General features: G+C 44.1%; 4 protein-coding genes across 5 annotated transcripts in view; 1 reads left to right on the top strand and 3 right to left on the bottom strand.

Moving 5' to 3' along the window:
- Positions 1-2,135, top strand: part of LOC143354133 (uncharacterized) — a 100,969-nt gene extending 98,834 nt beyond the window's left edge. Inside the window, exon 12 of the mRNA XM_076787922.1 lies at positions 2,001-2,135. The gene's annotated coding sequence lies outside the window, so the exon portion shown is untranslated. The remainder of the gene's footprint in view (positions 1-2,000) is intronic.
- On the bottom strand, positions 18-4,201 carry LOC143354147 (uncharacterized). The gene is made up of 6 exons (XM_076787967.1): positions 3,987-4,201; positions 3,486-3,646; positions 2,045-2,182; positions 1,754-1,964; positions 674-818; positions 18-612 (listed from the first exon to the last, which is right to left on the bottom strand). The coding sequence occupies exons 1-6, from the start codon at positions 4,105-4,107 to the stop codon at positions 435-437; spliced, it is 954 nt and encodes a 317-aa protein (XP_076644082.1). The 5' UTR covers positions 4,108-4,201; the 3' UTR covers positions 18-434.
- A 653-nt stretch (positions 4,202-4,854) lies between these two features.
- On the bottom strand, positions 4,855-10,131 carry LOC143354141 (mitochondrial amidoxime-reducing component 1). Its single transcript, XM_076787955.1, has 7 exons — positions 9,740-10,131; positions 8,423-8,787; positions 6,714-6,965; positions 5,811-5,928; positions 5,525-5,730; positions 5,369-5,440; positions 4,855-5,288 (listed from the first exon to the last, which is right to left on the bottom strand). Exons 1-7 carry the CDS (start codon positions 9,752-9,754, stop codon positions 5,120-5,122), a joined length of 1,197 nt encoding a protein of 398 aa, XP_076644070.1. The 5' UTR covers positions 9,755-10,131; the 3' UTR covers positions 4,855-5,119.
- A 484-nt stretch (positions 10,132-10,615) lies between these two features.
- On the bottom strand, positions 10,616-12,895 carry LOC143354142 (uncharacterized). 2 transcript variants are annotated; one of them, XM_076787956.1, is made up of 6 exons: positions 12,653-12,895; positions 11,820-11,980; positions 11,556-11,693; positions 11,273-11,483; positions 11,066-11,207; positions 10,616-10,999 (listed from the first exon to the last, which is right to left on the bottom strand). In XM_076787956.1, exons 1-6 carry the CDS (start codon positions 12,852-12,854, stop codon positions 10,801-10,803), a joined length of 1,053 nt encoding a protein of 350 aa, XP_076644071.1. In that variant the 5' UTR covers positions 12,855-12,895; the 3' UTR covers positions 10,616-10,800. The 2 variants fall into 2 exon arrangements, with proteins under 2 accessions (XP_076644071.1, XP_076644072.1); XM_076787957.1 differs by having other exon boundaries at positions 10,621-10,999; positions 12,710-12,894.
- Between the last annotated feature and the right edge of the window lie 1,256 nt (positions 12,896-14,151).

Raw genomic sequence — 14,151 nt, forward strand, 5'->3', positions numbered from 1 at the left:
CAAAGTAGAAAATGATCTTTAGGAAAATTTAAGAGGTGCAAATTTATTTCACAAACTGATTTTACAAGATTTCATTGTCTTCTCGGAAGCACTACAATTCGAGTAAGACAGAACAACGTCTGTTCCCTGAATCGGATATACACGACAAGATTATGGCTAATCAGCTAGACAGAGTTTTGTTCGGCCACGGTTCAATTGTTCGCAATTTTATTTGTAATACAGATTTTTAATTCTCTTCGATCCGCAATCGAATGGATTTAATACCAACTTCCTTAATTGTTACAGGAAGGCTTCAGAAAGATTTGTATGTGAGAGAAATCATCGTAGGAGCGATCCCTAAAGATCCAACGTTTTCCGAGTTCCAAAATTTTTCGATTCCAAAACGAACAAGAGACCCGCACGAGCAACCATCGCTCTGATTGTTTCGGTGGTCATTAACTACTCTTGCCGTGCATCTGATCGACACTGTTCAATAACGCTCCGAGACTGGAAATATAGTAATCTGGCCGCGTCTGTGGGTTCTTCATTGCGTCACCGATTTTATCAAGACCCGATTCCACGAAGAGCTTTTGAAATCCGCATTCCGTTGCAAAAGGCATATCTGTGGAGGTCCTAAAATCACGATAGAACACGTCACACACTGAAACAAGCTGATTCAGAAGTATTTACTCACGAGTCTCCGATGAATAGGCATCGTTTAGGGTCTTTTATCTGGCATAGTTCTCTCACGCAGTCTTTGAACACGCTACTGGGCTTCGCGCACTGGATCGGCGTCCTTCCGCTTTGTCTGGATATCACGTCGTTGATTGGTCCGGAGCCTGAGAACCACCAAAACACAATAAACAATCCGGTCAGTCTGGATTACCGTTCGCAGACGTGTTTCGCAACTGGAATGCCGATCTTCATGCAAAATAAAAATCGGAACAGCCATTTGCGAATGTCTTTCTTCCAGAGACCCTGACCAGGCAAAAAGTAACGGTCATTCTAAAATTTTCTACGATAAAAATCAGTAATAAATAGTTGATTATTATTGAAATTTAATTTGTTTTGCCTTTAGTTCTGTACCGAGTTCTGTAAGAGGAAACACGTATTCTTTCACAGTTTTCGGTAAAACAGCCTGTGTTCAAAATATTCTGAAAAGTATACATTTTTCTTACAACCCTGTAATAAAATGGCGGCACCCGTACCTTAGGAGGATTACATTCGTCATTGCATACTTTTTCATTTTCATGCGGGATTTAATGCAACGGTAACAACAAAGAAAAGGAGCATTATTTAAGAAATAAAACATTCGCTTCTGTAGAAGATGCAAGGAGGCAGTCTTATTTTGCCTCACGCACCCTGGATTTCTATAAGAGGGGGATTGAAAATTTCCAGGGAAGATGGCAAACTGTCCTTGATAATGATGAAGATTGTATAATAAATTAAGAAAGAAAAACTTGAATTTACTACAAAGTTTGTTTTAGATTTCAGAATAATTGATTACTTATGGGCCCCCCCTAATATAAAGAGAAAAATTCGAAGAATAAAACGATTAAAAAATATCGATTTCTCTACTTTTTAGTCTACTCCTCGATAACTGTCATCGATGAAGAAAAACCGATTCGATTGCTCGAAGCAGTTATCGATGAGAGAAGTTCATTTGAAATGAAATGCCTAGAAAATTTTGTATCGACACTGCCCGAAGCAATTTTGCTAAAAATCTCATGAAATCTTTAACGCGATCTATTCTTTTTGATAGTTGATCGACAACCTAGTGTTCTCTTGTCCTTCCCGCAGATAAGCCACTCGTCCATCGTGCCGGTCAGGTACAGAACATCCTTGTTGCACAGACAGGCGACCGCGTAGGCGAATTTCGTCCAGTCAGCGTTCAAAGAAAAATCGGCGACGACTGCTTTCGTCGATTCGATGTCAAATACAGCATCCATCGTCTCCATCAAATCGTCTTCGTTCGATACAGGATGCTGGGAACATTAACTATTTTATTATTAAATCCGCAGACTCGCCACGAGACGCAAATGCGACGATAAGGAGGAAAGCTCACGGATTCCGGCGTCATTTTGATGCCATGGTCGGCTAACACCTGGCGGAGCGCTTTGCTGCCGATGACGAATACTTCGTCGCGGAAATTGATCTTGTTCAGGTACCAGGCGATCGCTTTCGACGGAATTAACAGTTGCTCCTGCGACCATAATCAACTCTATCATATAAGACTGGGTAATAATCATTTCTTCTTCCTACATACGTTTCACAAACCACATTTCCACACTCATATTAACATTTACACACATGCTATCTCTTAGAACATCAAATTCTGACCGACACGACCTTTTGATAAATTAATGGCATAGAAACATTCACTATATCACGTTCATGAATTTTTTCGATTGAACTGCTCGTCGCGACGCGACGCACAGCGTGGGGTATTTTGAAAAACCGGACAAAACTATTTTAGCGTTGTTTGTAGACTTCGGGTCATAATATAGTAAGTCGTTGAATTCGTCTTACCGTCAGCTATAACATTATGAAATCAAAAATATATTTTAATATTTAAAACATGAAAATGATTTTTATTTTTCGCCGAGAAAACTTTCTTTTCGAAATTTTATATACAGTAGTTTGTAGATGCTTAAATACTGTTCCACTTTTGTTTAAAACATTTTTTCCTCAGATTATTGGAAACCATTGAAAAATTGTGACAACGGTGGAGTGCTTCCACCGAAAAGCTGGAAAAAATGATTTTTGCTTGTAAATTATGTTGAAATATTGAAATTTATTATTTTAATAGAAAAAGTATATGTAACGAAACTTTTTAACACTACATTGCCGAATAAAAAAGAATCTGTCTAGTCAGTTAGTGGTTCCCTCTGACAGATCGGTGGTGTTGTATGATAATATTGTTGTATATTAATATTTATAATTCTATTAATAACCAACATATGTTAATATAAGTTCATATAAGATAATATAGATAATGTAAGTTTTTTTCTATATATAGGGTGAGTCACCTAACGTTTTCATCTCAAATATCTTTGTTGTTTTCAAAGATACATTAAATGTCTTGAGGACAAAGTTGAATGGTAAAATGAGGCTCGCACGATACCAACAAATTTTTGTTCTTGTGTCATTTTTTTTAGAGATATCAAGGTCACCTTCATTTTTTTAAACGGGACCACCTCTTTTTAAACACCTACGATGATAGTCCTTTTCATTAGGAATTCAATGACTATAATTACCTAAGGTCATTCAAGGTTACAGACAGAGAAAACCTATAAAAAGATTATTCAGTCGTTAAATATTGACCCATTTGCATCATAAGCAAATATGAAAAGAAGGCCTTTATCACGAAACGCTTGTCGCATGACTTAGGTTCTACGCGTCTGCGATTGCTCTGTCTACTTGTTCGACTAATTTGGAAGCTAAGATTATAAGTTACTGAAGTTTATCATAATGGTATATCGATCTTTAATCGATAGAGTATCCACCTGTTTCAATTCCAGGCCGCCGGGACGAACTTTCTCCTTGTACCGATCGAAGGACGGCAGGCTGTTGTTGGTCACCAGGAAGACCCTTTTCCCAAGGTCTTGGAACCTCTTCAGCGTCTCCACGGCTCCGGGGATCGCTTCGTCGATGATCCATAAGACACCTGCTCGAACAGTCAAACCGCCCTCTCAATCTTCTGAACGAGATTCGCTCGATCATTCCGTCGATGCCGAGTGATCGAAATTTTTCTGATTCACTATCCACTGGCACACGTTTACAGTGCACAGACAGTTTACGTTCTCGCAGTTTACCCAAAGATGATCGAATTCTATACACTTTCCAACTGAAAATACATTTAATCGAACACTTTAACAGCGTAGACAAGAGGCGAAACAAACGGTGGTAGCGGACGTGTCAAGAACTGCAAATTGATCTTTGCATATCGATTTTCGGCATCGTCGGAACCGTAAAACGATGCTGCGAAAGAAAACCGTTCAACTCGCCGTCGCAGTCGGACAGGACGACGTCGAACGAGTTCAGGAAGGTTTGCAGCTGATCCGAGGTCATGTCCGACAGGTTCGTAGGCCTGGTGTCGGCATGGTTGTCTATCGCCGGTGTAGTCATTCGTGCGTGCACAGCTCGGACCTGGTGGAAGGGCGCGGATCGACTGACACGATCCACGGCAACGAAGAAATCCCCACGTCTCCCTGTTGTATAACACCTATTGATAAACCGATGTTTGTCGTAAATGCACCTCCGGTGCTGTACGATGGACATCATGCGCCAGAAACCGGTGGAACGAGAGTGAATCCTTGGCTGACGCATGACCGATACGATCATCATTGAAGAGTGTAACCGTATCGATTATATTAGGGGTACCCATAAGTAATCAATCATTTGCAAAGAATTTGTTTTGCCTTTAGTTCTGTACCGATCGTTGAAGAGGAAACTTCAGTGATCAAAATATTCTAAAAAGTATAATTTTTTTTATAACCCTGTAATAAAATTGCATACCTTTCCATTTTCATGCGGGATTTAATGCAACGATAACAACAACAAAAAAATTGCGATGTTTACGGAGATGTATCGAAGGTCAACAAGTGTCAACGTTGGTTCGGAAGGTTTGCTGCTGGTGATTATGATCTCACGTAAATATTCTGATGTAAAAAATCGTGACGATGTAAATCGTTCATTGCCTGTTTCAATGGTCAAGGGTACCAAGGAGCATTTGCATGATTAATATAGTGCTTGGATTTACATATTTGCGTAACTATCACTTTCCGGCAATAGTTAATAACAAAGGACATGACCGATTTGTAGGACTTTTACGAATACTCCGTGTGTCTGGGTGTTTCAATGAAAACCATAGTCGCAGCTTGTACAAAATCACACTTTATTCTGCAACGGGTCGAGTAGTTCGATTATCATAGCCATAGAAACTCTGTTTGTTCGTATCCAACAATAAGAACGACAACGAGTCATTATCGAATAGAGTATATCGTATTGTCAACCAGGGTAGGCCAATTCCTATTGTCAGGGAAATGTGAACAGTTCAACGATGAACGAGATAGATTATCTATTTTCGGGAGCGAGGGCAGTGGAGGATGAGCGTGTTCTTCGGTTAGCTCGGCAGACTCTAGCTCGATGCTTCTTGATGATTCGACTCGGCCGAGTCCTCGGCTACGTGGACGTACACGTCGTCGCCCGTTCTCACTTTTCCGGGGATGTAGGCGCCGCATAGTATTCCCATAAGCGGCGCTTGTCCTTCGACCGCCAGTCGATCGGGATCCGTGTGACATCGAAAACTAAACATTCGAAACGATCAGACAAATTTCACGGTGACAACACAGCGACGATGAAAACGCTCTGTCTTTTTGATCCGTACCTCTTCAGGGTTTTGAGCGGCTCCTCTGTTTCCGGATTACCGTTTTCCGGATTCACTAGAATGAATTTGCACCTGCAACAGTCGGACGAGATGTGTTCGTTAGATTCTCTCGGAACCGGCAGTTTAATAAATGATTTGGTTATGCGGTTTGAGTACCTCGTGCAAGGTTTCACGTTCCTAATGACAACCTTCCCGCCGATTTTCACCCACTCCCAGTTGTCCTCCACGAACGCCTCCGGCGCAGAGACCACGATATTCGGACGGAACTGTAGCGCAGGCACTGGTCGCTCTAGCTTCTCGTTCAACGCGTCCACGGACTTTGTATTCATCAGCATGTAGCTAGCCAAGTCGCTGAACAAACCCTGAAAACCAAATATATTCCTGTCAGAAGGGGCGGTAATGTCGGAAATGTTTTAAAGGTAGCGCTCGTTCTCATCGTTACAGTGTCTTCAGTCTGAAGAGTGCTGTACACTTTGGTAAATTTCCCCCAGACGCTCAGGTCTCTTCTGTCCATCGTCGAGTAGCCCAGTCGAAGCCCAGAACTCGTTCCGGTTAAAAATCTGAAACGTTTTGCTCCGTTCAATGTCTCGAACAGTTCTCCGGGGCCAGTGGGCGGAGTAAATGCGCCGGGGAGGGACAGGGGGCGGCGGAAACGGGCCGATGGGTGGAGCAAATCGGTGGGAGAGGGAAAATAGGCGGCGCAAAGTGGTCGGAAAGCGGAGATACGCGTGGTAAAAGTACAGCAGAGGAAGAATTGGTGGTTCAAAGAGACCAGCGGAAGGAGGAAGCGCAGAACACAGATTAAAAGTAAAAATGGGCGGCGGAAATGGGCCGATGGGTGGAGCATATCGGTGGGAGAGGGAAAATAGGCGGCGCAAAGTGGTCGGAAAGCGGAGATACGCGTGGTAAAAGTACAGCAGAGGAAGAATTGGTGGTTCAAAGAGACCAGCGGAAGGAGGAAGCGCGGTACACAGATTAAAAGTAAAAATGGGCGGCGAAAATGGGCCGATGGGTGGAGCATATCGGTGGGAGAGGGAAAATAGGCGGCGCAAAGTGGTCGGAAAGCGGAGATACGCATGGTAAAAGTACAGCAGAGGAAGAATTCGTGGTGCAAAGAGACCAGCGGAAGGAGAAAGCGTGGAACACAGATTGAAAGTGGAAATGGGCGGCGCAGAGAGGTCGGAGAAGGTAGATGGGCGTGGCAACGGAGTCGAACGTGCAGGGTAGGCGTGGCTACCGGACCGATCGAAGGTGGAAAACAGTTTCGGGTAACTTGGGCTGAGGAAGAATATTCATGATCGTGCTTGCACAAAGTTTACGAAGTTGCCTGTCAACTTCTGCGTACCTTGACAGCCATTCGGCTGGCTCCGGTCCACAATCGATACATTTTACTGGTTCTCCCCACCACATGGTGCATTGCACGGCCTCGATATTCTCCTCGGTGCATTTCGGCACGCTGAAGACCACGCTCGGCATCCCCACGGCTTCCAGCTTCACCTTGTCCTCATCCACCGCGGACAGGGTGACCAGGATCAACGTCGGATAGTTTCTGCCGGTCTGGAAGCGACCGGACTCCTCGTTGTACACTAGAAACATTCTGGTGAACAGTGAACGTTCATCGTCAATTCCGTCGGGAACGGGTTCTACGGGATTTGCGTACAAGCAGCGACGCTTAACGCTTCATTAGCCGGAAGCCTATCAATTGAAGAGCTCGGGGCAACAAACGATCAGCTCGGTTACGACGCGAAAGAAGAAATTTTTCGATAGTTCGATGCAACAAACCGATCATATCGTCAGACGTTCGTGACTGTTCGTTGCTCCGAATGTTTACAGTCGCTCTGACTGTTTCTTGCTCCGAAAGATTAGAAAATCCAAGCGGACAGTCATGTCTAAATTAAACTGACCGTTTGTTGCCCTGAGCTCTTCAATTTCAACAATTGCACCGCACCGAAAGGAAGCTTAATAATCAGACTTGCGGATCTTTATGCAGAGTAGAAATTGTCTGCGTTAATCGCAGAGCGCAGCGGCCACTTGGGAATTTTTTCCTTTAACAATTTAACAAAAAAATTGAAAATTACATGGAGTCCTCAATTCCGCGGACCTTTTAAATATAGTATACTCGGACAAAGTTATTGATGCGCTACAGTATGAAATAAAGTAATCGATCAGGGCAGGTCGACTCTGTGTAACCACACACATACATGAAATCCATATACGTATATGAACTTGCAAAGGTCAAAATCTTGACAAATTGACGCTTCGATATTGCAATGAGCAGTTTAAAAGTGGTCACTTGGGTTTCCTAAAAGTCCAATCTAGGTCTGTCCAGAGCCCAAATTGCGAATTTCTACCTCATCGTCGAGTAATTTGTAATATTCGGCAGAAATCTCGCTTTCTGAAGCAAGGATGACGTCACAAGATGGCTGCCGCAGAGAGATTCTCTTAATTTCGAGAGATCTAGTGTTCGTATCGAAAAAAACGCTCTGGACAGACGTAGCAAAGACATGTACGAACACGGTGGTATGCATTTTTAATTGATTACTTACTTATTTAAGGCGTAAAATGTCTAGAAAAAAACGCACCATTTCGCGGTTCCGCTTACTAGCGCCCCGGTCTCCCCGCGGCAAACACTGTACCTTGCGATAGAATACGGTCGATAATGCAGATCGATATTACAGGTTTACATATGTACGATACGTATGCTGCCGAATATTGCAAATTACTCGACGATGAGGTAGAAATTCGCAATTTGGGCTCCGGACAGACCTAGATTGGACTTTTAGGAAACCCAAGTGACCACTTTTAAACTGCTCATTGCAATATCGAAGCGTCAATTTGTCAAGATTTTGACCTTTGCAAGTTCATATACGTATATGGATTTCATGTATGTGTGTGGTTACACAGAGTCGACCTGCCGGCCCCCCTTAAACACCTCGGATCTTCGTACTAACGAGCGTTAATCAATCTTAAACATCTGCGAAACGAGGCGCGTAACGTGCCCAGGTGAGAACTGCCTTGACGAGGTGCTCCGGAATAGGAAGAATGACGTCTTACCGATCGCGCAGAGTGAATTTCCCTTCGCTCTCGATGCAGATGCCGAGCTCGGTGAACTCGCATTCGGTGACGTTCCTCCCGCGTCCAGATTTCATCGGATAGACGTATAGCTCTTGCACTTGACCCACTTTCACCCAGTTTGGGTCCGGTAATTCGGGAATCTCGTCGCTGCGTCGACGCGCCGTATCAACTGTCTGATTCACGACGCTGTTGTGACCATTTTCGTTGACGTTCTTCGGCTGCTCGCAGCTCTCGCTCGACTTCTGCGTCTTCTTCTTCAGCGATCTGCATCTACGCATGTTCCACGCTACCACTGCCACGATCGCTGCCAGGGAGCATGTTATCGCCACGGAGGACCTCCAATCCTGAGAAACAACCATTTTCAGAATGGTCAATCACCCCTCCATCACAGGATCATTAATTTTCCCCTTATTAATTTCGAGTGACGCGAAAGTGGAGGAAGGCGGCCGAATTTGGACCAGCGTTTCATCTGAACATTTCATTTTTTATTCAATATTCAAATGTTTAGTAATGCATAGCATGCGAAGAAATTTACTAATGTGAAAAATATATTGGGATACATATATTTTCGAAATGCGCGGTTCGTCCCAATTAAGCTTCTCTGACTTACGAAGAGGAAAGAATTTTAATTTAAACTAATAAGTGCGGTCGAGTAGCACGGGTCTCACGTTTATTTAAAAAAAAAAAACGGCGGTCAGCTCCGTAGCTTTTATTTGTCATCGAGCGCGTGTCGCGTATATAATAATATCGTCCTCCCCAGGTCGAAAATTAGCATAATGTTTTATTTATCCTTCATACACCTGAACGAACAGCAATAAACGATCGGCCGATATACAGTGTGCTATGCAGAATCTGAAACGTTTCGACAAGCGAGCACGCCCGAGGCTCGAGTGCACTTTTTCTAACATAAACTGCAGCGAACAATAAACATTCGGTTGCAGAATCGTCTTCGAACTTCGCGAGAACGTAGTCCCAGCACAGAATGAGGAGCGCGAACGTTGCACGTGACGCTCCCATAATCGAATTCCGCGTGTAAACAGGCTTAAAGCGGATTATTCGCTTCGCTGCTCTTCCGAAGCTCGGAAAACTCGGTACGAAAAATGTCTTCGCTTCGAGAAACACGTTCAAATCGACACTGTGTATTTGCGTCAGCCTCGCAGATTTATTATCGGCGAAAGAAATGTTATCGCTTTCAGTTTTTTTCGATTAGTTGGTTGGTTATTCAAATCAATTGAAATGCATTCATCGGGGAAGAATCGCTCGAAATTTCAAAGCGTAAGCAGACTCGATACGTACCGGGTGTCCCTGCATGGTCCTGTGTCCTCAGAATGATGGATCCTCCTCTCCGCAGGTTCGCCGGTTCTGCTCGATCATTCCCGAATAGAATCCACGAGCATTATGCAATGTTCTCTGCCCCCGCCACGCGTCGATTCGCCTGCAGATCCGCGCAGGTCTTGCTCGTCGTCGATCTTGCGCTCTGTTCACCAATGTCGGCTGACTCGGAGCTGACCGAACGGCGCCAAACGGTCGGCCGTATCTAGCCCGTTATCTCATCCCATGTTCTAACCTAACCCATTTCCAAACCGGCCGATAGCTTCTTGTCTGGGCGGAGCAACCGTTCAGCTGAGATCCGAGCCAAAATTCTGAGCCTCTCCGACACGCGCCATTTGCCACCGTTTCTCGAAGGCTATCCCCGTGTTCATTAGCAAGCCACGCGTCATGCGTAGCGCGAACGTAGCAAAAGAAAATTGAAACTCTGGCTATCCTTATCTCGGGATTTCCTAATCGCTTCGAACGACTCGAAATACTACGCGTCTTCGGATAAGACGGACTACAAGCGTACGAGGACACTGCAAACTGTACTACCGTTATGGAAAAACGTGAACATCTATGAATAATGCCAACGCGTGTGTTTTTTGTTTCCATACCGCACGATTTATGGCGAGAACATTCGAAGTTTACGAAACAGAAATATACATTTACGAGGTAACTGTTTCATATGAAAATTAATCTCATGCAAATTTATTCCAGCGTCCGGTCAGATCCGCTGCAACTTGAATACGATTTGAGACGCGACACGTGTTCCGGGATCAAATAGAGAAATATCATTGCCGAACGTGCCGATTACTAATCGGAGAACAGTTCCCCCGTTCGATCGATTTCAATTTCGGAAAAAGAAGGTGAAAAGTAGAACATTGCTGTGGAGTTTTTTCTCTGTGTATTACACTGTATCTCCGTTACATTTTCACCTTAATACGAAACGTAGTCATAATGACCTTTACAAAACCGCGCCCAGCTCGAGATTACTATCACGTCGATGTCACTGTAACGAATCAGGTTGCAAAGCTCGCCCGGAATCATAGTTGATCGATTCGCAGCTCCGTCGAACTCTCGCACCGCGAGTCCACGATCTTCGACAGTAGTCCTAGATTCGAAATATAGTAATCTGGCCGCGTCAGATTGTCTCGCGACGCTGTCTCTATCGTGTCGAGGCCAGTTTCGACGAAAAGCTTCTGGAATCCGCACTTGCTCGCGAACGTCATGTCCGTGGTTATCCTAGAACGAAGGAGCGCACCTCTCGCTGAAACGAACGCATTCATTCGCCTAACAGGATTTACTCACGAGTCTCCGATGAACAGACACCGCTCAGGATCCACCTGGCACACTTCTAAAAGGTAATCCTTCATAACGTCGCCGGGTTTGCCGCACCCAATCGGAGTCCTTCCGCTGTAATGGCTGATCAGTTTGATCAAGGCTCCGGCAGCTGAAAACCGTAGGAAATGAATGAAAATATCATCGATCGTTTCTATTATCGATCCGATCGACTACCTAGGGTCCTTCTTCTGTGATTAACGACTATCCATTCGCTCTGGCTCCCGGCCAAGAACAACACGTCTTTGTTTTTCAGACACTGAATCACGTAGGCCAGCTTCGACAAGCTGCACCTTATGTCGAAGTCGAAGATTACCGCGTTGACGGCGCTGATGTTCGACGCGGACTCCAATGATTTGTTTAGGTCGTCGTCGAATATCGGTGGCCACTGTAATGGACCATCGATCGATTAATTAATCAATTGTCAATTAAGTTCCATCGTCGAAAGAACGCGACTCACATCGTCCGGTGACATTTTGATGCCGCAGTCGGTCAGGACCTTCCGGAATGGCTTGCTGGCGACCACGAACGCTTCGCCGGAAAAGTTGATCTTCTTCAGGTACCAGCCGACCACTGTCGATGGCAACACCACTTGCTCCTGCAGAGTAATTGCCCACGCGATATCAGAAAAATTGATTCGACAGACTAATTTACCACTCGCGCCTGAAAGGACACTGCCCTCATGCCCAGGATCCCGTTAATCATCGACGATAATAATATTCACCGGTTTCAAATCCAGGCCAGCGGCTTGCGCGTTCTGCTTGTATCGATCGAAATACTTCGTGCCGTTGTTCGACACTACGTACACCCTTTTCCCAAGGTCCTGGAGCCTCTTCAGCGACTCCATGGCTCCCGGAATCGGTTTGTCCAGGATGCTCAGGACACCTGCTCCAGAAACACCCTCTCAATTTTCCGTTCTGAACCCTACCCTGATTTCAGCATCTAGCGTTCACGATCGTCCTGTCGATGCAGTCTAAATCTACATCTTTGATTAAGGGTACCCATAAGTAATCAATTATTTGCAAAGAATTTGTTTTGCCTTTAGTTCTGTACCGATCGTTGAAGAGAAAACACGTATTCTTTTACAGTTTTCGATAAAGCAACCTGTATTCAAAATATTCTAATAATTTTGTATACAACCCTGTAATAAAATGGCGGCGTTCGTACCTTCCGAGGATCATATTCGTCGTTGCATCCTTTTTCATTTTCATGCGGGATTTAATGCAACGGTAACAACAAAGAAAACGTGCGATGTTTATGGAGATGTATTGAAGGTCAAAAAGTGTCAACGTTGGTTTAGAAGGTTTGTTGCTGGTGATTATGATCTCTCTGACAGAGGGGGATTGAAAATTTGCAGGAAAGATGGCAAACTGTCCTTGATAATCATGGAGATTATATAATAAATTAAGAAATAAAAACTCGAATTTGCCAGAAAGTTTGTTTTAGATTTCAAAATAATTGATTACTTATGGGGCCCCCTAATACTTTGTTTCCCTCTCAGTTCCGCTTAGAAACGGGTCTCGCAACACCGTGCGATCATCGAACCGATCATTTCACTTTTCACTGTTATAATTCCTCTGCATCGACAGCACCATCGTTGACCGCTTGATGCACCGAATAAAAGCATGAGACACCCGCCATCGCAGTCTGACAATACGACGTCGAACGAGTTCAAGAAGGTCCGCAACTGGTCCGCGGTACTGTCCGACAGGTTTTTAGGACCGGTGAAGTCATGGTTGTTCACCGATAGTGTCTTCATTACTGTCGATTGATCACTGTCTTTGCCAGACTACTCGGCCTCCCTCTCCTACCGGCTAATTAATACTGGAACCGCGCTATACAGGGTGAGTCACCAAACGTTAGCACCTCAAATATCTTTGTTGTTTCTAAAGATACGTAAAATATGGTAAGGACAAAGTTGAATGGTACAATGGGGCTGACACGATGCAAAAAAAATGTTTGTTTTTATGTCATTTTTTTGGAGATATCAAAGTCACCTTGACTTTTTTAAATGGAACCAACCTTTTTTAAACACCTACAATGATAGTCCCTTTCATTACGAATTCAGTGACTATAATTAGTCCAAGGTCACTCAAGGTCAAGGACAGAAAAAACGTATAACACTAAAATATGGAAGCAGAATACCTGTATTTTATAAATGTTCGAAATGATGGCCGTCTGCGTCGATACATTGTTGTAAACGAGCTCTGAAGGAATGTTGAACTCTGATAAGTGTATCCGACGTGATATTCGTACATGCTGTGATGATACGCTGACGCATATCTTCAACTGTTGTTGGAGTATCCGTGTACACGAATAACTAATGAAAGGGACTATCATCGTAGGTGTTTAAAAAGAGGTGGTCCCGTTTAAAAAAATGAAGGTGACTTTGATATCTCCAAAAAAATGACATAAAAACAAAATTTTTTTTTTGCATCGTGTCAGCCCCATTGTACCATTCAACTTTGTCCTTACCATATTTTACGTATCTTTAGAAACAACAAAGATATTTGAGGTGCTAACGTTTGGTGACTCACCCTGTATATGTGTAGAATTGTGTGAACTATAAATACCCGGTATTGCTTGCGGTTCTGACAGTTAGGATCGCGGGAAAAAACACGTGACAAAGCATTATTGGATTGGTAGATGACAAAAATTGTAAAATCCAGCTTGTAACGAGATAACATTTGCAATAGAAATAAATTAGAATTTTAACGAGGAACAAGATAGCGTTAAGGCCTTCTAGACCCCTAATAACGCGTTATTGGTAAACTTAGCAACGATTTCGTATAAATACCTGTAGATCATCGCGGAGGACGAGGACGAGGTAAGACCACGGCCGCCCGCAGGATGGGAGAGTAGGAAGCAATGCTATCGGACGCCTAGCAATCCAGGAGAGGAGAGGGGTTGCACCCTCTCTGGATACATGAGGAGAAGACAGCCATGAACGCCGGTCGCCCGCCGAGAGGGAAGAACAGGGTAGCTTCCTGGCAGTCTGAGAGTAGAGACGTAGAGTAGAGAGTCTGGTTCGTATGTACGTTTCCGAAAGGGCGGCC

This window comes from Halictus rubicundus, chromosome 5 (genome assembly GCF_050948215.1).
Source record: "Halictus rubicundus isolate RS-2024b chromosome 5, iyHalRubi1_principal, whole genome shotgun sequence".
NCBI classification, from domain to species: Eukaryota; Metazoa; Arthropoda; class Insecta; order Hymenoptera; family Halictidae; genus Halictus; species Halictus rubicundus.